Source organism: Harpia harpyja, chromosome Z (genome assembly GCF_026419915.1).
Source record: "Harpia harpyja isolate bHarHar1 chromosome Z, bHarHar1 primary haplotype, whole genome shotgun sequence".
In the NCBI taxonomy this organism is placed as follows: Eukaryota; Metazoa; Chordata; class Aves; order Accipitriformes; family Accipitridae; genus Harpia; species Harpia harpyja.
Window position 1 is genome coordinate 9,938,835 of NC_068969.1, and position 24,850 is coordinate 9,963,684.

Here is a 24,850-nt window from a genome sequence, read left to right on the forward strand (position 1 = left end):
AAATTTGGAGAACTTCGGAAGTAGCACAGGAATTGTAAAAGGAAGACAGAAAAAATAAGTGGAGTAAAACAACTGTCTTCGGAAACACAGTAGAAAAAATTTTTACATTTAATGAAGAAATCTCCTAAAATTGATGCACCTGTAATAGTAGCAATTTTCTAGCAACACAGAACAGATATATCAGATATTTTATGTTCAGGAGATGCATTATTTGATGTGCAAATCAAGAACGGGACTTCCTCTAGGATATAAATGTATCAGAATAAATGTCTGAATTGCAGATGCTGAAGCAGAAAGGAGGAGTTTGCAACACATTTACTCTTACCAGCTGATGCCTCTTTGTGAAACAGGGAAAGCCTACTCTTACTGATGCTCTGCTAGTAAGATTTTCAGCCACAGTGCTTCACATGCTGCCTAGCTTTCCCATCGCTAACTGAAAGACAGAGAACCTTTGTGATGAGCAACATGAAAGGTCTGCTTTTCTCATCCTTTGCCCTGCTGCCTTGATAAGTTCTCAGCCTCTTGTAGCCATGAACAGAAGGCTTCCTGCTTGATTGAGTAGGTAGATGCATCAAAAATCTATTTGCTATTGTGGATATATGTGAAGGGAATATAGATTTTTATCACTGCTCACCATGTTATTTTGCCTCTCAAAGCAAAAATTCCTCTATAATACAGAACAGGAGTGGACTTGGGGGCCTAATATTTAGCATTATCCAGTGAGTCATCTTCTAATATTTAAAAATGTCTCTCCTTTCATGATCACATTAGGCTGGAGGAGTTGGGCTTTATTTTTCTTCTTTCTTTCAGTAGTATAACAGCTGTGGAAATGAGGGATGGGACAAATAAGGCCATAAGAAAAAATTTGATGCTGCAGCTGATCATTCACTGAAGTTCTAGTGAATCCGAAATAGACTGAGAGATGGCATGTCTCAAAGAAACTGAGGAACAGAGTGGATATATCACACTGTGTGGAATCCATCACTCCCCCCCCCCCCGGGCCCAGCGCAGTCATAGCAAGGAAGCACTAACAAGCCTTTGTGTTGGGTGCACATGTGAAAGCTTTGGGGGCTGACAGTGGTTCTCCCCAAAGGGATTAAAGAAGTATGAATGATCTCTACAACCTCTATTATCAGATAATTCTTAAGTGTAATAAAGTGGTGACCTAGTTAAACCACATTCCTGTTCCTGGTGTCTCTTTTTTTTGTGGTGTCTGAGATAACAGGGAGATTATTTTGGCATCAATTTAATCTAGTTAAATAGCTTTACTGAAGATCTTTATCACTATAAATAATGGAGGCATTTGAAGTATTTGGTTACAATTCTAATTGAAGTTATCCAAAACAATGCGTCTCTAGCAATCCTCTTCTGCTGTTCCTTCACTCTGTCTGAAGAAAGTTATGAATGTTTTGAACAATTTTCAGCAACAGCTTAAAGGTACAAAACCAAACAAAAACAAAAACAAAAACAACCAAAACCACGCAGTTTGCCCAAGTCTCTGATGAACATTTTAAAAATATCCGTGACAGGTATCATGGAACATGGCAAAGTGGTGTATTCAATTACTCTTCAGTAAAGAAAGATAAAGCTGAAAAAAGAATATATCCGAAAGAGAAAATAACTGCCTTCTCTCTTTTCAAAGAAAACAAACAAAAAAATCCCTAAAATTATTTGGAACATAACATCATCTGCTCTGATGCAGCACACTGGGATGAAGTAATAAAAAGCATAAAGCACGTCTGCCTATCTAACATATAAAATTTGGATGTCTCCTGGCCAGCTGACTGACCTGAGACATGAATGCATCATGGTTGGAACACAGGTACTTGGCTGGAATGTCTGTAATGAAGTCAGCATCACGAGTGGATGGTAAGTTCATGCTCAGGGGCTGTTTCCTACTTTTATAGACCTGTGGGGAAAAGCTATAATGATTAGATACATGAGGTCAGAGCTATTGGGAATTTAGCATAGCAGCAAGGGTTTTCCTTAATTTTCTGTCATTGAGTGCATGGAGTTCTACAGTATGTAATGCGTAATTCAGAATAAAGAATCATAACATTGACTATGCAGTATGTCCTAAACATTATTAACATGGCGTGCTCATTTGTAAAGTGGCACGCTACCTGACAGCAGAGTGGTTACTTTGACAGGCTAAGGAGACCAGGATGATTTTGCCAATGGTATTCTCCTCAAGCAACAATCACAGAATTCACTAACGTCACACAAAGGAAAACATCAGATACAACGCCGTCAGACATGGTCTGAAAACATCTTTATCATCTTTTTCACCTATTCTGAAGGAGGAAAGGTGTTTAACAACATACAGGACACACAGCACAGGTCTTTACTACCTAGGCTACCTGAACATCCTTTGTCCTCTTGCCTACAGTACCTCTTCTGGCTATCACCATTACTTTTGAAAAATCAGGGGGAGTAGCCACTGCACAGTATGCAGAGTTTTAAACATTTTAATTAGACAGAGAAGAGACATATGTGCTGTGTCTGGTACATGTGTACTGTGTCTAGTATGGTTATTTTCCTCATTAATAAAGCAGAACATAAATTAAATTTGCTTGTGATAAAATCTATTTCTACAGTTCGTAACTACACTTTTATTAAAACCTCAAATGACTTACAGTGTTGAAGACAGGGTGATTTTTAGTCACTAGAGAATTTATTTTAAGGATAATCACGATTTCCAGGTAACCTCTCAGAAAGCCCGAAACCTTCTGAAAACAAAATTATTTTACAACAGATAAGCAAATAACTGAACAGAAGAAGGTTAGAGTCAACAGAATTGATAGATCTTGCTTTATGGCAAAGAGCATCTGCTCTCCTCTGTCTCATATAATGAAGAAGGTTGGAAGCAAGATGAGGAGGGAAAACAGAAAGTGTATTGGCTGCATATAGTATGAGCCAAGCAAATGTGCAGCTAAATATTTAACAACCATAGAGAAGCAATAAACACTTACATTGAACACGTCCTACCTTTCATAACTACTGTCACATGTCAGACTTGGCTTGAAGACTTTCAATATGAGGTTAGAATAAAATAGCACAAATGAAAATAATGCCAATTTTCTGTTGCCCTGAAAGTATGAAAATTAATGTCTCCCCACCTGCTGTTTTAACTGATGTACTAATCTGTCCTTCTCTCGTTTAAGAGCCATTACTTCCTCTTGAGTCTTCTTTTTCTTTGAAGCAGACAGTTCAAGCAAGGCAATGTTTGCATCTTTTTCACTAATTGCAGCAAGCAAAGCTTCCTGTCTGATAAAATAAAATAAAAATTGTTCTATTATCATTAAAACAGAACATATACTACTATATCAAACTACATGAGATGTTTCTTTTAACCACTAGGAGAACAATCAACTACCTTCTGAACACTCTTTAAATAGCAAACATTGTCAAGTCTAATCAAATCATGAAATAAACTGATTAGCCAAAAAAGTTCTCTTTATAGATTTTTCATTATTTAACTATCCCATAAAACATTTATCTCAGTCTATTTTACTACAATATGATAGCTAACAATATTTCTGTGAAATGTCTTGCTTTTAAAAATCTTTGGTATTTATTTTTTTAAATTCACTTTCCCGAATTCTGGAATATCTTACATAAATCTGTTGTGAATTATTCAAATCATACAGACTGAATAATAAAAAGCAAAGTGATACAGATAAAACATATTTTTATATTATCCTGTTAATTTGGTACCCTAGAGACCACAGTACAGAAATCTCTGGACATCTTCCTCACATTTACTTAAACGTTTTCCTATGAATTTATTATTATTCATTGTGTCACCACAAAACTGTAATTCTAGAAGTAAAATATAACATTTAGAACAGAGGTTCCTTGATCTAATTGTTCATGAGGAATCTTTTCCTCTGGAATGCTGACCCCTCAATCTCCACAAGCAAACAGAACCTTACAGCACTCAGAAACATATAGAATTACATAGAAGCTAGCAGGGGCACATCGTAAATCGTTTGTGAGGACATATGACAAAGGTAATTTTTACAACATGCAGTTGGAAGCACAGATCTTGCAGTATCTTATTATTTCTTATACTCTAAACTGCTCACGTTGGCAAGGCCATAATCTGTCCCTTATTTTCCTAAACAAAAGAAATATATTAATCTTCTGCAATGCATTCAATGACAGACTATGACTTATCAGCCAAGAAAAAGCATATAATACTTAAATAGCTTTTAGAACAGAATATGTTATGGCCTATGCCTTTTTCCAGAACTATATAAGATCAATCATTAAAAAATAAACACGGATAAATGAGTCGTAAATTAACCTTAGGCTCCAACTGCTAATAAATGTAAGAATACGGCTCATGAACTTCATACAGTCAAGGTGAGCTAGAAGTTTGGAATTCTCATAGTCCTTTGCTTGCCAGCAAAAATGTCAAGAAAGCTATTTCACTTTTATTTCAAAGTTCCTAATGTATTAATGTAAATATTTATAGGACAATATTTCTGATGGAGTCAAAGAAAAACAACCCATTTATTTTACTCTCAAAGTTATAAGACATGGATCAATTTTAGATAAACAGTTGCATTTTATTCATACACTTAAATAATCTCATTTATTATTCTGTCATCTTCATTTCAATCACAGTTAAATGATGTTTAAAAGAGGATGCCATAAGTCTCCAACAGTCTTAATTTAAATGAAAGCTATTAATTATTTTAAATAACAGGTACTTTAAAAAAAAATCAGAGGGTCACAGATCCATAATGCTAATTTGAAATGAGATATAGGTATATTGTTTTCTATAAACCTCATAATAATGCATAAAACTTGCTGCATAGTAATTGGCAAAAGACTGTCAGTGTTTTCATGTTATGTGCTCAATACGATATCAATTCCATAACATTTTCATTAAAATCTTAAATTTTTAATGCACTGAAATAGAAGAGAGCTGATTTGCTACTGTGTTCAACAATTCCTCTCACCTTGCAGAAAGCAGAGAATTTATGCACCATATAAAATCTAAATATGACCTCTTTGGAGCATCTGGCTCAAACAGAAATCAAAATGTAACACAATTTCAGCTTTTTCTCCACAGTACCTTTTACATACAAGTCTATACTCTTCTGTTTTAGAAATGTGTCTTAAGCCTAGATGATGGGCTTTTTTTCCAGGGGTGATAACATAAGCTTTCTGACAGAAAGTGTCAGCAACAGGTAGTCTGTGACTTTAAAGCCAAAGAAACAGCATATTGCGTTATTACATAAAATACTCTTCTTCTAAATTAAATAAGATTAGGTTAGTCCCTCTACAGTTATTTGATAGCAGACTGTATTAAAATTACAAAGAAAGGTTAGTCAGAAGTTTTGGCGATGTTCCAGTGGTTTGCATCAAGGAACATTTTCCAATTTTTAACTTGCATCAAGCAACAATTTTGTTGCTATTTTGAACATTATTAATAAAAAGGTTTCACAATGTTCCTCTGGTTTTCAGGATACGTAGGACAAAGATTTGCCCCCTCTGCAATTAACACCAGTGGGATTAAATCCTAACCTTTAATTCATGGTGATCATTGCTGTAAAGTAGGTGCCTCTGGTAAACAGCAAAATATAGATCTATTTATACCATAATTATCAGTCTAAAGATATACTTATTTAATATGTGAAGATAAAGATTGACATAACCATCACAAACCCCACACACTCAGAATGAAAATAGGTAAAGAAATCTACATCTCAGAAATTCCAAGGTTTGTAAATATTTTTAGATTAATTCTTAAGTTACGTAAATTACCTCCATCCCAGCCAGACCCAATACAATGTCTGCTCATCTAATAGCAAATTTTGTGGTAAATACTTGTCATCTATGAGGTTTCTAATGATATATAATGTTATTTCATTATGTGTAACACATATTACAGCTGTAAAAAGCCACAAACAGAATAAAAGTTTTAAATTGACTTGAAAACTACATGAAGCTATACTGAAATTTTACTTCTCCAAAGTTTATATTATTACACTGCCTCAGAATTGGCAGTGAAAACAAACCTGACTAGTGAGGAAGAAGAGTCAGAACTACTGAATTATTTGGTATCATTTCAACATCTGATAATGGGATTCACTCGCATCCGTCTTTTTTGTATTGCCAGCCAAAAAGATCACACATTCTTGTGGTCATAACTGTTCAACTGTGCAACACTCTCTAGCCCCACTTTAAAGTGGCAGATGAGGTAAAACCCTCCACGGGAGAGGAGAGCCAGTCAACATGCTTTGAAAAAATCTGCACTCTGGATTCTGCAACCCCCAAACCAGAAGGTTCTGCAGACCCTAGCATGCTTTTTCTCAGCTGGTGGTGTTGAGGGATTATGAAAGCCAACCAGAAGTTATGAGAATGTTTTTGCAAGGGAAAGCTAACAAAATCTTTTTTCTCTATTGTCTTGTGGCTCACGGGATAATTCCATTCAGTACAGCACTTGTCCTATCTCGGGAAAATAAGTAACCAAACACTTAATTCCAGGAAATAATGATTCATACCAAACACTTCCAGGAAATAGTGGTTCATAGTCATGTGAAATAGCTGCTGTCGTATGACTCCATAAGTGCTCCACTGAGATGCTCTAAGATTTGCATCAAACCCACAGCATATACACAAATTTGTATTGGCCCCCCAAAATTTTTGTCAACGTATTTTTTAATTCTTATCTTCATAGTAAATGTAAGTGGAGTTGCGAGGCCTTAAACCTACAAATGTTGAGAGATGACTGCACAAGAATACAAGGATGGGGATTTCTACTGAAGTCCTTCCACAGTAATGCGGAATGATGAATACATCTACATAGACAGACAGCTGAATGCAAATTCACACTGCCAGTACTCTTAAAGCTGCCCGAATGTGAGTCAGCTTCAGTTCAGAAGCTGTAAAGCCTCATGTATCTAAGAGACAAGGTGTTTTAGCTTGGGCATAGTGCCACCAACATGCTGATGGTTTCCAGACAGGAACTGGCTCACATACAGCCTGCTCAGAGTGTGGGCAGAGCAAGCTTGCATCTGTCTGCACCTGTCTGCACAGACATACTCCTGGAGTATGTCGGCGTATTATCTGTGTCTATTATCATGGATAATCTGAACAGTAATAACCTCAAATATATAATCCAGTGGCTTTTAACCAGGCATCCGGGTTAACAAGAGTTCGGCAGAGCAAGACTGTATATTCTACCAAATGATACATGTTGGTTGCTTACATCCTTATTAATTAACTACTTCGATACAGAGGGAAGACAGAGAGACCCAACAGTTTCTATTATTATTTTAGAGAGCACAAAATAAAGATGCAGATTGTGACAGGGCATCTAAAAAAAACTAAGCGGCCTCCTTTACTTCTGCATGGCCTAGCATACTACTAGAGTTACAGTTCCTCCACTAAGTCCCTGGGAGATAGAGGTTGAAAAATACCTTGCCCATGCTGGTGAGGCATTGTAAATGAAGAGAGCCAAGCATTTATGAAGCAGCCTGTAGCTCTACATTATCATATCTCATTTATTACATATCACACACTAGTTTACCCACATCTGTGAAAGTTGCTGTGCAAGCCTGTCAACATACTTCAAGTCTCCTATGGAGGAACCAAATCTGATGAACAGGAGCAATTTATTTTAGCTATGCAGTCACCCTGCTAAAAAATTACTATCACCATTTTTGCAGGAAACATTTGAAGTGAGGTTATCTCACCACTAGGAACAAGGCTAAGATGCCAGCAAAACAGCTGACAAAAATTACTCTCTCTCTTACAAACATGAAGTAAACTTCATTCAAGAATGTAAACAGGTGGCGAGGTCTTTGTCTAAATCTCTCAGGTGAGTAATACACTTCCACTTTGCTGCTAGAAACTGAAACTCATCATGCATTTCTGTGCAAGAATTTTTGAAAATCAAGACCTGAACTGGCACCAAGAACAACATACAGTCTGATATACTCTCCATCTAACATGCTTAAGAGTGTAAGTGTAATTTATAATTCCTAATTATCTACTGTGTCAGGAAAAAAAATAACTATCCAAATACAGTTCTATAGAGATGTTATCACTATTTGCAGCCAAAATGTCTCCTTATTGTTTAATAAATGATGGTAATAAAAGACATTTTAAAATAATTTATTAGAGCACTGAATTAAATGACATTCTTTAACAGTAATATTTATAAAGAGTAATCCTTTTTGCTTTTAGTAGTTTTTCCTCTCTTTTTTGGCAAACTAATCTGTTACACAAATAACAGGGTAGTACTTTTAACACCAAGAAAAATCACTCTAACTGTACATGGTAAAATTAGGTAAACTCTCAGAGTAATAAAATACATGTTAAATTTAACAGCATTTGCTCTGTATTGGTAATTACTCTGTACATTTTGCTTTGACATACACAAAGTAATTCCTAGGATTCACAATCTATATATCCTCCACTATAATATGGTTGTTCATTACAAGGAAGAGAGGGAGAACTTTTCCCTGGAAAAGCAAAACTCATTAAATGAAACTTCTGCTCCCCAGCAAAGCATGACTGCATTCTACTCCACAGCAACCTATTACCTCAAGCTAGTCTCCTTAATACAAAGACAGTGAATGTAACAGTCTCTTTATGAGCACACTTGCAGCTACAAGCTCAGGACTTAAGATACTAATGATTCCAGTGAGAAGTACCAACAAACTTGCATAAATATCTCAGTATATTTAATGTCACTTCATACTAAAATACAAAAGAAAAAATGAAAGGAACCATCCCTTTCTAATGGCCAGGAATTAATTTATTTACGCAAGTGGTATTGCACCCAAAACTATTCAGGATTCCACTCTATTTAATGTTTTCATTGACTACATGGATGATGGACTAGAAAATCTATTTATTACATTTCAATGAGACTTGAGACTGGGAGGATCTTTAAGTGTCATGAAGACAGGAATAAAAACGCCTTGACAAACCAAAAATGCTGTTTAGAAAACTCAGGAAGAACTCCATATTAAAGATCTGTTGTGAATAAGGCCAACATTATACTGTGAAGTATAAACAGAAATAGATTGCAAGACAGAAGTGATTCTTTTTATCTGTGTGACTTCAGGAAGATCTTCGCTGAAATACTGAATCCAGTCTGGATATGATTCTCCATGAAAAACGTGGAGACTGTTCAGGGGAGAGCAACAAAAGCAGTCAGAGAAATGACTGACAAGAAAACATTGGAAAAAACTACAATAAATAGTCTATGAGCGGCAACATGATAGTGAAAACATAAAACGCTATGTCACATTGAAATAGAACATTTTTTTCCATATCCATGGCACACAAAACAAGTAGTAATGTGCGTGAATTGCGGGAGAAAAAGTTGCGGTTTTTTCCTCCTAATATCTAGCCAAGGTCTAATGATAATGGCAGGTAAGTATGAATAGCAATTGAGTACTGGAAGAATTGCTGGGGAAATATGGTCACTGCCAGTGGAAGTCTTTTTGAACAATTTAGGCAAATGTCTGCTAGAAATGACCTGGGTATAGTTGATCTTGCCCCAAGACATGACCTGACCAGCAACCCAATTATTCAATGATTCCATGTTTTAAAGCTGATTTACTCTGTCTCATTTAAGACAGTAGTCCTTGGAGTTAATGTCATGTTTTATCTGCTTCCATCATAGCTTGCTAGCCTTCCTATGACTGGAAGAAAAGACCTTTTACATTTAAGTTTCTACATCTATAGTAAGAAAGACCAATACAATTTTCTGTGAAAATTTCCATGACAGCAATTACAGATGAGAATGATTTTATACTGCATAGACCATTGCTCAGTGATAGTGAAATACAGAGATGCCTTTCCCTGGGGGACCTATCAACTATTAATCTGATAACAGACATGGCTTTTAGACAAACAAAAAGTATAAAATCATATAAATCTTTTAGTAACGTCTCTGGAAGTAATGTTAAAGAACAATTTGCATTAAAGAAATATACCATACATAGGATTAGAGAAAGCAGATGATACCAAAGCAACTCAACTATAAATGTAACCTAACACCTGAAAACCACAATCTTACAGATCTCTAGCAATACAGACATAGAGTATGCATTTGTGAAAGTGTCTGTCATGGAGTGAAAAAAATACTTAAGGAAGCCTTAGCATACTAGAAGGGAAGATAAGATAATGCAAGAAGAAATAAATCCATGAAAGACTCTGTTGAATGCCAAACTGAAAAAGTATATTGTATACAGTATTTTATCAAACTGCAGCCTAAACAAATGTCAAATGGAATAATTTCTTTAACAAATATGGGAAACAACTGAGAAAAAAGGGTTTTTCACTATCATATATTTAGTCAAGATTAACTATGGATAAAAAAACGTACTAAGAACAGATTTAATAACCCTAAACTGCCATTCAGCTTGTAGGAGGTATTCAAGATACAGCTAATAAAACACAAAAAATGGTTCTAACCACCCACAAAAAAATCTCAGTAGTATAAAACACTGAAGGATGACCACTAAGATAAATGCTTTCTTTTGAAAGCTGCCTTGCAGTTAACCTTCTTAAAGAGTCTCCCAGAAACCTCTAATCATAATACATTGCATTGCCACTTATCACAGTCAATTTAGAAGTGAACTCTGTAAACACTCCTGCTTTACTCCCCACCACTGTTAGTCTAAGAATAATTTTCTGAGCTTTAATAAAAGAACTCATGACAACTTTTGGGGAGGTGGGGTGAGTTCTTAGAAACAGTCCAATAGTAATCTAACAGAATTCCAAGATTAAGATTTATAGAAACAAGATCTTCTAACAAGAACTTTTACTGCCTTTACTACTTTAGCCGCTCTCCACAAAATACAGAAATGCAACTTAAAAAGTCACCATTAAAGTTAAATCAAGTCAGAAATGTTTGACCTAATGACATACAGTAGAGTACTCAGCCAGCTTCTTACATGTTAATTGTACTGAAGGAGAAAAAAACCAGCTCAATCAACTTTTTCCTTTTAATTATTGTTTTCTTTCCCTCATGACCCCCAGTATTCAACCTTAAGTTCAGTAGGAGGTGACTAGAGATAGACGGTGATGAGAGATCCTGTTTGAAACAGCTTCTCTCTGTCACTCCTAAAGCAAATAAATGGTTTGTTAAAACATGCTGTTAATCCATTATGGATGTGCATGCATCTTAGAAAATAAACTTCAGAATATTATTGGTATTTTAAAGCTTTTTTGTTAAAAACAAGACATACTGATCACAAGCATGAAATTTAAAATCTGTATATTCAACAACAGAGTTGTAAGTCTAAGCTAGTTGTGTGACACAGACATGTAAATTCAGTCACTATTGATTTTAGCCTATTATCCTAAAATTGTATGTGAGGCCAACAGAAAATTTCTCTCCAATTACATGACTAAATATGTTTTACAAAAGCATATTTATAGCTTATTTCTTTTAAATGAACAATTATTTTGCACTGTTTTCAAAGAACAATCCCTTTTGAAATACTTTCAGCAGAAAAACCAGCATGAAATAGCACTTCAGGTTGGCCTGGTGCCCTTACAGCAAGCACAGAGAACTACTGACGCTCCGCAGCCCAAACACACCAAGAAGCAGAGAGGACTGCTCCATTAACTATGGGACAGAAAGACTGGGGGCCCTGCTCTTACACACCCCAGTCCACCAATCCAACACATCAAGGGCTTTTCCTCATATTATCTGAGTATCAAATCTTGAATTTACCATCTGATCAAGCCTTCTGCCGGAAGCAGGTATGATCAGGAGATATCAAAGCTTACACTGTGAGAGACAGGCAACAGTCTCTATATTACACCTGTATTATATGTATATTTTCATCAGGTTAGAATCATAGAATCATTTAGGTTGGAAAAGACCTTCAAGATCATCAAGTCCAACCATCCAGGAGAAATAGGAGGAAGCAGCTGTCCCTAATGTGAAATTTTAGAGTAAATGGAAAGAAGGAAAAGAGAGGACCTGATTCTCAATAATCAGGGAGGAGTTTCTTGAAAAAGCAGCTTTCTTATCCATTTATCCTTTTCCTCCACTTTACCTCCCCAGAGCCACAGTTCAGTGCTTCTTCCCTATATTTCATTATTCCCATAACCACACCCCTCCTTTTGTCCCCCTGTAACAGTAACTGTATTGTCTTCAGATTGGCCATTTTAAATTATTCCTTTTCTTTTCCTCCTTAAGAGCAATTGGGAATGGGCATATAGGTCTTTTGTTAAGCAAACAAAAATCATCCAGTATGAAGGTACAAGTTCAGAGAGAAATTTTAAAAGGCGAAGAAGGAACTTCATGCCCATCTTTTGGGGCTAATTTTCAAGAAGTAGACACTCAACTGTCCTTTGAATTCTCTGAACTTTTTCAAGCCCTATAACACTGCACTTCTGATGTCTTGATGATTTATGTTTCAGAAATGACAGATAAGTAAAACAGACCCCCGCAGAAAAGACATATTCATCTGTGAAAGCAATTACATCATAGTTTCATAGATCATGCTTCAATAACCACTGCATTATCATTTCATTCAAATGGGCAGCATTGCTCACACATGAGTAGATATAACCAGCTTCAGACTGTGAGAGAAATACAGAGGAAAAAAAGAATTCACAGTGCTGCAAAGCACAGCTGAAGAAGTTAGATGACAATTATTTCTGGGGTTTGCAGCTTTTCACTAGAATTGACTCCTATTGTTCATTGAGCTTTGTATGATTCTCCATAGGAATGCAACCAACGCTTGGTTAAAATACCTCTGCCTGTTTTATGCCATACCACAATGTGATGCAGAAATGGGGACTGCTGAGAACATGAACAATGGCATCTGAATGCATGGGATTGTGTTACAGCAGAACATAGCAGTGCACAGGGTCTACCTAAGTTAAACAGGAAAACAAAACTATAGGTAATCTGTCATTGTCAGCCTCCTCATCCTTCAACATTGCTTTTTGTGTTTATGGAAGACAAAGATAAAAGTACTTTGCAGGATGAATGGTTTGATCTCTAGAATATAGTTCTTGGTAACGTTTTTAAACTGCCAAATAAATGTTTAAGCTTGGAAAAAAGTTACTATTAAGAGTTACTATTGTTTTAATTAATTTGCAGAGAATTTAAAATTTTTGAGTCAAAGACAGATAAAACTGAGATGCAGAGGCAAATATTAAAAAGACATAAACTTTTTTAAATCGTATTCTGTTCTTACGTTTGAATTGACAAGATATTCCAAATGGCCATTTGTTACAAAGTAGATGGTTATGCTAAAGAATGAGTGGGGCTTTCTTTCAACTGTTAATAAATCCTGATCAACAAAACTATCCTTTTGGCAAACAGATAACACAAATAAAAAGATACTGAAATCTATTTCCTTCCTTTCCATTGGAAATTTAAGAAAAAGATTGGTCTGATTTTGAAAGAAGTAACTTAAGGCCCTCCCTCTAATTTCCATAAAGTTATAAGCAGTTGCCCTTTGAATAACATATGCAACAAAACTCATAAAATCCAATGTAGATCACATTGAACTTTAAAGTATATCACAGAGGGAATAATTAGGTCCATTTTGAAACAACTAGAAATCAATATGAATATGTATTAGAATTTATTCCTTGAGCTTAACAGTATATTAGAAGGCAATTTTAAGAAAGAAAATTGCCTGAATATGTACGATTAACAAAATGCACTCTCTTGGTAGTGCATAATTCATATTTGATGACTGATCTGAGGGCATAGTTTAAATGCTCGCTTACTAAATAGGGTGTCAGATAGAGATTAGGTAAACCAGTGTCATATGATTTCCACTAGCCACAAATATATGTCAGAGTACAATTCTGTGTGTTAGCCTTAAACTAAGAAACTCCTTAGAATTTTGTGCGCACACACACACCCCCAAATAGGCTGACAGTTTTAATATTTTAATTGTTCTAATTTAGATTTGTGAAGTCAGAATCATCACTACCACTATTAACATGTGACATCCATTACTTATTGCTACACTATGAGTATGTGTTAAAACTGTTACATAGCTTAAGTTGATAGATACAGGAAATTCTACAAATTATTACAACTCAACATTTTTTATTTTCTAAAACTACAATGTTTTTGTTAAATTTGCCTAGTTGATAGGGTATTGCTAGGTACAGAATAAACTTAAACATACTGCTCCAGACATATAATTTCTGAGGATTTCATTATACTGGGAACCATTGGATATGTATTTATGATCAAGCCACAGAAAACCAACTACTAACACCACTAATTATTGGCGTTAACATAAAAAAAAAAAAAGTAGTTAAGTACCTGAGTAAAGAAGATAATTAAGATATTTATTCTGAAACTAACAGGCCACCATTCCTTTCAGTGTGGGATGTCTAAAGACCTAAGTGTCTAAAGGTATTTTGTCAGAGAACATTTATTCAAACCCTGCCTCCATCATTTTTCTCAGTGAAAAAACCACCTTAACTTTTAACAAAATATTGCTTGCCCAAAATACAGCATATGAAAATAATAACTATAAAATAGAAAAGTATCAGTAAAGACAATGAAAGCCTAGAGCAGGCATAAGATATTTTATAAGGAAGGAGAGAGGGAATTAGACAACAGCACACAAATATTTCTCTAATTAGTATCTTAAAAGATTGGGAATGAAAGAGATAGGATACAACATGATGTTGTTTAATTATATGACTTCCCTGCTAATGGAGCTATTCACAAGCATTGCCAGGAGCATGAAGACCATCATATGATTCAACTTTGCATAAAGAAGTTTGCTCATTGATCTTCTTTGGTGGGTTAACTGTTTCAAAATTTGTTTCAGACTAAGGAAGCATTTTAAAAAAAGGCATATGTACAGTCTTAGAGCTCTAAGATAATACACATTGACTCACAGTGAAGACAGTTCACACTGACTTTCTCAAAGCAGACGAAAGAGGCATATCACTGAACTGTATCAGAGAGAGGGTATAGTGTCCAGCAAGACGGATGTCTGAATAGCAGTAAGGAGTCATCACAATAGAAATAACAGTAGTTGGATATTCTAAGATGGTTCCACAACAAATTGCAGCATGTTTAGTCTTGATGAGCAATTAACTTTTTACATATCATACTAGACTAACAGGACTAAAAAATGAAGTTTTCTATTGATTTGAATAATATTTCTGACAGCCTTCAGGAAAACTTCTAAAACTGAAGGACTTTTACTAAGGGCAAAGAAGGAGTCTGCTTTTGAGCTAAGATCGAGTTAGTTCAAATTTTACTGCAAAAATGGATAATAAAGTTACTTAATCCATAGGACTACATTAATTACTGAAAAGTTGTTTGATGATACTTTTTAAATTTTAATATCAGTGAACTAGAAATAAAAACTATATGGCACTTACTATTAGTTGGGTAGGTCAGCCAAATGGCTTCTCCTTCCTTGTCAATGTTTTAACTATTAGCTCTTTCCATAGTTAGATCACTCCCTTCTGTAAATATCAGCTAGGTGTATGTCAGAAGGTATCTGTTCCAGTTGGGTATTCTCAAGTATATGTTAAAAATAACTGACTGAGGTGAATCTTCTTGGGGAAAGAAGATATTAAGACCTTTTCTGAAGAAGCTACCAAGGCTGCAAGGTGGGACACAGAAAAATATCACAGCAGGGAGCGGGGGGCCAGTAGCTTGCACAGACACCCAGATTACAAGCAGGGGTGGCAGGGGACAGACAGTACTTCTGAGGAACCAGTGGGAACTGGAGAGAGTTTGCTGCCATTCAAAAGTCACTGAGTTAGCTGGAAAAGGGGCATGTCTGCAGGGGGGAAGTTATATATAGGTCTTTTAATTTCTGATGAGACATTTCTAGCCTTTCAGTCATATCTGAGGAATGCTTAGGGGCAAAAAAAAAAAATAGATCCACGTCAAAACTATGACCAAGCTGTGGCCCTGTCACAAGACATTAGACTTTTAGACATGTGTGTTGTCATTCAGTCATGTCTCCATCAACCATAGGATCTGAGATCCATCCAGATGGCACACAGCTGAGTTTATTCATCAGTAAGACACATATATGTTGGCAATGAATGCACTGCTGTAATCTTCAAAGTGACAGTAGAGTAACAGGACTGTGTATAGTGGTCTTGTATATATTTTCAAATCTTTTCTTCCTAATGAAGAATGCAGCATTTTTCTCCTCTTTCTGCTTTTATCTTATGGAAAACTACAGGAATTAGCAATGTTTCCCTCCCATCTCATTGTATCTGCAAGATTTGCAAGGCCTGAGAGTTCCCCTCCTCACTGCATTTTGTTAATTGGGCAGATACAAATGACTTTTCTGTTAGAAACAAAATATGTTGAGCACAGTGTGCATAGTCTATTTTTAAGGTAGGTCTTTAGAAAACATAGAGAAGTAACCCAAAAAGCCATCAATAATAAAAAAATCAAAATACTTTCAAAAATACAACTTCAAAATACTATCTAGATGTTATTTTGCGAACTTTTGATGGCTGTATCTTAGAAAAATATACAGATCTATTGCAGAACCCTGGGTAAAGTGATGTTTATAGTCTTACTAAAATTTAAGAACTCTTTAAGAAGTCAACAAAAACTACAGAAGGCTTACTATTTGGCAGCCAAGCTACTTAAACCTGTACTAGACATTACAAGAGCCATAAAAGAGGATAAATTACTCAGTTAAAGAAACACAAGCAGAAGGGACTGAAAGAATCAAAATCAAAAGGGATTATTATTGGAAACCCTGATGCTTAGATCAGGACGGATGACACTTTTTGGCAGGGAGGATCTGAAGTTATTATACTACACTTGAATTTTAACACAGGAATAAATTTGATAGTTTAAAAGAATGTTACAGTGGAAAAATAAAAGCACAGCATAGAAGCATTGTGTAGAATGCAAACCATTTATACTTTCAATTTGCTTTTCCAAATCTGACATTCAACAGTGATGACAAACTTTATCCCACCGAATTTAAACTTGAGTTAAAAAAAACCAAACAAACAAAACAAAAACAAAAGCAATGCAGGTTTCAACACTGAAAACTGGAAAGTACTCAGTTCAGATAGTAAATTCATACAATCAGGTTTCCCCAGGGACAGTCCTACAAGAGGTTATGTTTGCAAGAACATTTAAATTAATAAAGATTGTTAAATATCTACAGTGGCTATGGTACAATTAAAAACTATAAATTGCTTCCAAAACCTAAGGCACAGACTGTAAGTATAAAAAAAAAAAATCAATAATGCTTTTGGAAAAATAATAACCAGCCAATTCAAACAAAAAAAGTTTGCTTAGAATCAAATAGAGGACATTTTCTGAGGCCTCTGCATGTCCATGGTTGATTTGATTATTTTTTTCAAACTATGTACAAAATTGTACACTTATATAACTTTGGATGAGCTCTAGAGTCCAAGACAACAGAAAAATAAGATGTTTCTAAGCAGGATTTTAAACATTACCTGAATCAACAGCACATCTGGAAAGAATCGTGACAGAAAGAGCCTAAGAAGTAGTTGCTATGGAAAATGTTCTCTTAAATTGCTATCCGGGTGGCCTTCTGACTCATACAAATAATACGATCCATTTTAAGATGCGCTGCCACTAGCAGGAGGAATGCCAATAGAAGTGCCATTGCGATAAGAAATAAAATGACAGCTGTTAATTTCTGCAATGAGCAGAGGTTCTGTACAGGCGTAGGAAATAATAGCACCTCAGCAGCTCAAAGAAGCCAGAACTAACCAAATCCAAGCCTAGATACAAAAGTAGGTACAGGATTTTTTTCCTGTTTCACAAAAGGGAACTAGTAAATTAGTACAACTCAACTCTGCAGGTAGCTATGCTGTTGAACGCACCGTCCAAGACAAAGAAAATGCACACTCTCAAAATACAACAAAGATTTGCAGTATTCCAGAAATTATTTTAAAGCATATGAGAACCATGTTAGCTGGCTAGAACAATATTTCCCCAAATAAGAAAATAACGCACAAACTTGCCAAAAAGATGCTGAAAGAGAGAATGCAACGTTATCCTTTCTGGAATAGAAGACTAAACAAAATCAAAAATTCAGGTCAGTATCAAGTGCTAGGAAAGTTTATCTACGTCTGCCTTAATTCTTCCAAAAAGAGAAAGATATATAGGCTAATATTGTATTCATTACAAAAACCTTTGTTTTAACAATAGAAACCAAAGCTTTGGTTAATAAAGAACTGATGTATTTTTGAAAGTAGGAAACACTATGTGAGAATCTAATAAATACAATATTTAAAACATTAAAAACTACATTCAAGTATTAAAAACATGGCAAAGACATAATTGGTTTGGCTGTTCTGCTCATTTTAAAACTATACTATGTGAATACTGCTCATGATTCCATAGTTAAGATTGGCTTAAGCTTATCCTTAAGGCAGAGAGTCACATTATTTAAGTACAAAAGAACAAAGTATATTTCTCCCCAAATTACTTCCATGCTTCTGAACATTAGTGGAAGTTACTTTGTAATGAACAATTACTAACAGCTACAATTGTTTGGGAGGAACAGAGTGCATATGATGTTTATAAAGGCTGACATATTCAGTTCACATTTACAGCAAGCAGACTAGCTTGAAGCAAGAGAGCTGAAGAACAAGGAACTTAACATATCAGTGCTGTCTACCTAAGTGAAAAGTAAATCAGTGTAGTGTATGGGAACATAATTTCACATATGTTGACAATACCTCCAAAATAAATAATTTTTTATGTTTTCTAAGAAGTCACTGTCTCAGCCATTCATGTAATAGAGAAAATTATTTGTTCTACTCTGCAATCAATACAGTATATATAAGACACATGCACATTATAATAAAAGGAGGAACTGCTAATAGATATTGCCTCCGTCTTTTCAACAGGTGGAATAACTATTACTGGTTATAATCAAATCCTTATGCTGTTAGCCAGTGAATTTTGTTGGACCTGGAATGCTGAATGAATAGTAATTTTTGAAGTCTTTCCATCCAAACGTAATCTACGTCACTAGTTGCCAACCATTTTGCAGCTGAAAATCTCTTAAGGAGTAACGTCCCATTGAGTGATCCACCTTGACATTCTTCCCATTCACAACCCTGGGCTGTTGCCACCTACCTTCTTTCTTAGCGAGTACTACTGCCACTTCCACTTAACCTCAGCACCAACAGCTCTTCTGCATCCTGCAGTTGTGCCAGCATTGTCACTAAGCCAGGAAGCTGGCTAGCATGAAACCTCTGTCCCATGCACCCCAGCATCTCCAGTTCCAGCCAGCTGATACACAGACAATTGATGGACAAACCTAAAACCTTCCTGGCAGAGTTTATCTGTGCAGTTTATTCTATGCAGTGCCTCATCATTAGGTTTATGTCATTTTTCTGGTAACTAAACATCAGGTAGTCATAGTACAGTCAACTGAATGAATCAGAGCACCATCAATATCAGCTGAAAACAGTTCCCAAAGTTGAACACTGTACCTAAAAATGACCAATTCTCCGAGTCAAGAGATGGATAGAACCCCAGCTGTGCCCCCACCTCCTTTCAGGAAACAGCTTAAATTCCTCAAAGGACCCAAGCATATGTTTGTATTGTTGAGAAAGGCCTTAGTTTTTCAAGTAACAGAATAGAGTCTCAGCAACTATGATTTTTCCAAGTCAGCAGAGAAATGATAACTGACAATGACTACTGCACCTCACTGGTGATTTGTTAAAGATGTTGATAAAATTTTCTAGTTAAAAAGCTGTGGCCTTCATTTTCTAAAGATGGATCTAACACTAATCACCTTAAAATAATTTATTCCAGCAGTGAAACCTCAGCTGCTACAGGAGAGGAGAGAAGCAGATGTATGTTAGCTACCAAAAGAACAAATAGCATTTACCAACATTTACCACCTCACAGATCAATTTTTACTTATCTTCTACTCAAACTCTGTTTTTAACATACAAATACATGTGAAAACATATTTTAACATACAGTACATGTGAAAATATGAGCCTACATGTTCTTAAAAAAGCTGTAACTTCTTTAGCCTAATGATTAAAGAAAAATGAAGTTTTTGAAAAACATTCAAAATATCCCACAGATCCCTTTTGCACAGAAAGTAAAATGGTGCGAACCCTAAAAAAGGGCCATGGAACTTTTGGACCGGGTAAATGTTGCTTATTCCAATCATCTAAGATCACTTTTAGGAAACCCTACTCAAGAAAATATTTTAAGTAAATCTTATTAGTCAAAGACTGCGCCATTACCCAGCACAAAGTCACAGCTTCCAGGTATTGCATGATTATAGCCCACAATAACGAAGATAAACACAACTATATCTCTCAGGAGTCAGAGAAGGTCAACATCTCCTGATTGAGCAGAATGCCCGTAATAGTACAGGAAATAAGAGAGCTTGCTGGCAGGCTTTAGAGCAACCAGGTAACACTCACACGTGAGAAACAAAAGTCCTTTGCTCCTTGCTTGATATACCACTGGCCCATAGACTTGAGATTACACTCTTCTGTATCTTCTCTAGCCCTAACAATAGTAATACATGAGCTAATCTAGTACAGCAGAGCTTGAGGTAAAGATTAAGTTTCATATTGCTCCTGCCAGGAATCCCCAGAAAAATTATCAGAATGTGTCTTTTGAGTATAATAAAGTAGAGATATTGAGAATTCCAGGCCTGGTCTTTTCCTATTCAATACAGAGAAGCAATAGTATAGCTAACTAAACCACAGCAACCCTCTAGTGTAAACAAGATCCAGCTGCTATATTTGGTCCAGGTCTAATTCCGAAAAGGGACCCCAAGGACTCTAGTCCTCATAAGGTCACCATGTGGTATTAATTGGACTAATGTGCCTTTCCAAGCGCCTTTTTTTGTCAAAGACTTTTGGTTCCCAATGCTACATCTAGACTGCACAGCTGGCGCACATTATTCTTCAGCTCATCCAGATTGGATGCCTGGTTTTTACAAGGTCACAGGATCAGAGGGCACAGCAGCTCTCTTCTATCTTGTATTCTAGAGTTTCCTTCCTGTGGAAGTCAAGTATAAAGGTGAGTTGATGGGATCACACACAGATCTCATCCTGCCCTAGTTCAGAGGTATTCTTGGTTCTCATACTTTCAGCACTGTCCCTCAACAAGAGGCTCCCTTTGAGAAGCGCAAAGCTTTCTTTTAAGAAAACAAATATTTTGAGATGCCAAAGGAAAAGACCTCATGTGTCCAATTCATCCTCGTTCTAGCTTTGTCCATCCCTTGCAGACTCTCCATAGAAAGTATACCTCATATGAAACAGAACTGGGCCGGCTATGTGTCCAACAGACACTCTCCTACAAAGAAGGCCTCACTCTGGACATGGTCAGTTTAAATGAAGAATGCAGCCATCCTATCAAGGGCATCTGACTGCATAAAGCCTAGGGATTGTGGAGATTTTGGCAATGGAACAGGATAGGTGTCAGGGTCAGGGTTGAGGTGTGAATCAACGCAGTCCAAAGAAAGTAAGTCAAGCAGTTGCTTCAGATTAGCATCACCATGGGCATTATCTTGTTCTAGAGCCCTTCCCCATTTTCTTTTGCATGGTGGGATGATATGGGCCTAAATTATACACTGGAATAACCAGAATTTCTGTATTACATTCATCAGGAAAAAGTGAACTCTATGGTTAAAGGAAGAAAGAAATCACTGTTCCAACTACTAACAACATCTGCTTATACATGAATTTTATTACATATATAACAAACTGATCTTTTCAGTCCAACTCACAGTACTTTTACTTTCCAAATACTCATATTTCCATTATACTCATACTAGCAAATGTTTACACACCATATCTCAATCAACAAAGACAACGTGTTAAGAGATTACAAAAAACCTCTCAAACATGGCTTCTGTTCTCTTACAGTGTAGATTTGGCCAAACTTTTTGTACACATTTGGTGTTATTCAGTTTTATTCCTTCTTACTTTTTAAAACATTTAAAATCTGTGGAAAATTAAGTCAGAATATTTATAGGCATTCATAAAATATGCAAATACCACACCAGGAAACAAAAATTAAAAGAAGTATGAAGGATCCGATGACAATTATATTGAAAAAGTTAATTACATCCCAAACCAAGGACTTCTGTAAGCTGCAAATTTACAGTCCTTTACTAACTGTAAATGATGAGACTCACAACTGCAGTAGTGAAAATATTATTGCTTCTGTAAACTCCAAGCTCAAGTATAAAGTAGATATGTAATCTTCAACTCCCTAAACACTCCAATTTGGCCACTAAAAATGCTGTTTTACATTTCCAAACATTTTCCCCTGTCACTACTTTTTATACTTCAGTTCTCAGGTTGTAAGTATTTGTTACTTGCAAAGCAACTCCTTTTGAACACAGAATCATGGGAGGCATTTGTTACTAACTGCTAATGCAGCCTGCCAAACAAAAACTCCCTGCTGGTGACATGACCACCTAGTGACCTCTAAAAATGTTTTAACAATGTGAAAAATATCTCCCTCTTGTAGGAAACAGCAATTTTTTAAATTAAATGTACATTGAATGTTCGCTTACATACAGATAAATGGTATTCAGAGTCACCTTCTCTGTTTCCAATTTCAATCTTTTGAAACCCAGCCCAAACCTAAATAAATAAACGTTGATACTAAGAGGAAACTAAGAGCTCAAGAGCCTTGTGATTTCACAAACAGCTTTTTTCCATTTTCTAAAATCTAAACTTCGAGCCAGACATAGAACAGGTAATGAAAAGAAACAAGTTTGGCAGCCCCTATGTGGGTCTAAGCTGAAAATATGTCAGGCAAAAATAAGTGGCTATAATTTGGCAGATTTAAAGTCTTTAAAAGTTTGCAGCTTGCTAGACTGATTTTTTTTTTTTTTTAGTATGTAAAATTTGCAAACTGAAACACTGTGTTGAAAAGTGACTGTTACATAACGCCACCATAATCAAGCTTTTAAACATTTTACCATTATCTATCCCTTATGCAATAGCATCAAAAAGAGAAAAATAAATTAGGATATCTACTTATATGATAATGAACATCGAATGCTTAAATATGCTATATTTCTTTAATACTCTGAGAATTTTTTTTCAAGTTACCAGGACATTGACAGCTTTCAAGCAAATACTTTTTAGATAATTGTCTCATTTATTTATTTTTTCTTATTTGGAAGATGCTGGATTAAAAAATAATGCTACCTGATACGTTTTTAACAAAATATAACAATATCTGGAATATTAACCTGTAATTACTTCAGATCATTCATAAAGAACAAATTTGCCAATCTGACTACATCAACATTTTATGATTTTTTACTAAGAATAATAAACTAGGTAAGGTACAAGTCTTGAATCTCTCTCCTACCCAGCACTATCTGGCCCTCTGTTACAGTAGTGCATCAGGTTAAAACAGGCTTAGCTAGGCTAATGCCACAAGACTGACAGAAGTCATGGCACCTTCCATGTCATTGACACAACTGAACATAACTTCAAGCATGCCATATAAATTAAAGGACTTCAGTCCTATTAAAATAAAGCATTATAACCTTTTCCCTTATTTAGGCTTTGAATGAAAAGCCAGAAAAGCTGAGATATTAGAGCTGAACACGTGAAATACTGACACCATAAATAATCCAAAGGAACTACCCAGGGATTCTGAACACATTGAGTAAAGTCCGTGTTACATCAACTTGCTACATCAATGCACAAGGTCATATATTTGCTAAGATGTAAGTATGGCTTTCAAAAACTTTCTAGTGCGCTAATTAGCAGTCACATTCGCTATAAAGCATGGATAATTTTAATGGAGTCAGGAAGAACACTCTTTCAAGTACTATGATGAGAACAGAACTTTGTATCCAGATAAAGTTCTATTTCAGCATATAACATAATGAGCAACACATGCAGGTTTTATACACAGCTAGCGTGTATAGCTAACAGCTTTTAGGTGAAGTACTCTTGTAAGGTGTTCCAAAAACTTATTCTGCTAAACCTTATTCATAGGCTACAGCGTATGTCTGCTTGATTCTTCCTTTGTTCCAAAGCAAAAAGTGTTATGTACACTTCTACATTTGCAGCAACTGCCAAAAAGTAAAAGCATATAATTCAAGTTCTGAGTAACAGAACAGAATGTTCTTCACCAGAATAAGACCCAAGGCACTTAATTACTTCTCATCTTTGACCCTGACCAAATACTACTGTTATCTGGGCGGCCTTACTCTGGTTCCCACATCTGTCTGGAAGCGATCTGGAGCAAGGTGTTCTCCATTCAGAGGCACTCTCTCGGACAATATTCAATATAGACATCTGATATAGACTGTAAGATAAACATACCTCATCTCCTTTACACTTGATGCAAGGCAGACTTGTGAAAATACAAACTGATTTAAAAAGAAATATAATCTCTGTATTGCAATACTTTTGCACCAGAGTAGAATCTGTTGACTTAAGTGAAGTGATGCCCTTTTGATACTAGTAGGAGAACATATCCGCAGAGCCAATTCTCACCTGTAATTTAAGTGTGCTTTTATAGGTGAGGTACAGAGGTTTACATAAGGCTCCTTAAATCAGATCTCCAGCTGGTACACATTTTGTAAATTCCACTAAAATCACAGGGACTGTCCTAGTTCAAACTTAATGGTTTGGTACATAAACCTCGCACTGAGCCAGACTACCTTACATTAAAAGTTGTAAAGAAGTTATTATGATTCTTGGGCTTGTATTTATTGATGCAAAACAATAAAATTAAGAGAGAAGCATATTTTAATGCTTTTGTACACTTATTAATATATTTTCTGACTTTTTTTTCTCTACACTGTTTCTTCATAGGTTTGATAACAAACTGGGGCAAGACATCTCTCAAATTCCATCTCCAAATAACAGTATTACT

At 35.7% G+C, this 24,850-nt stretch overlaps 1 protein-coding gene across 10 annotated transcripts in view; it reads right to left on the reverse strand.

The window, feature by feature from the left end:
• Positions 1 to 24,850, reverse strand: part of ERC2 (ELKS/RAB6-interacting/CAST family member 2) — a 542,890-nt gene that overhangs the window by 150,241 nt on the left and 367,799 nt on the right. For all 10 annotated transcript variants that reach the window (XR_008233624.1, XR_008233625.1, XR_008233622.1 and 7 more), the window contains one exon: positions 3,120 to 3,267. Coding sequence is in view for 1 of the 10 variants with exons in the window: in XM_052777994.1 (XP_052633954.1) it covers positions 3,120 to 3,267 (148 nt within the window). In the remaining 9 variants the exon portion in view is untranslated. The remainder of the gene's footprint in view (positions 1 to 3,119; positions 3,268 to 24,850) is intronic.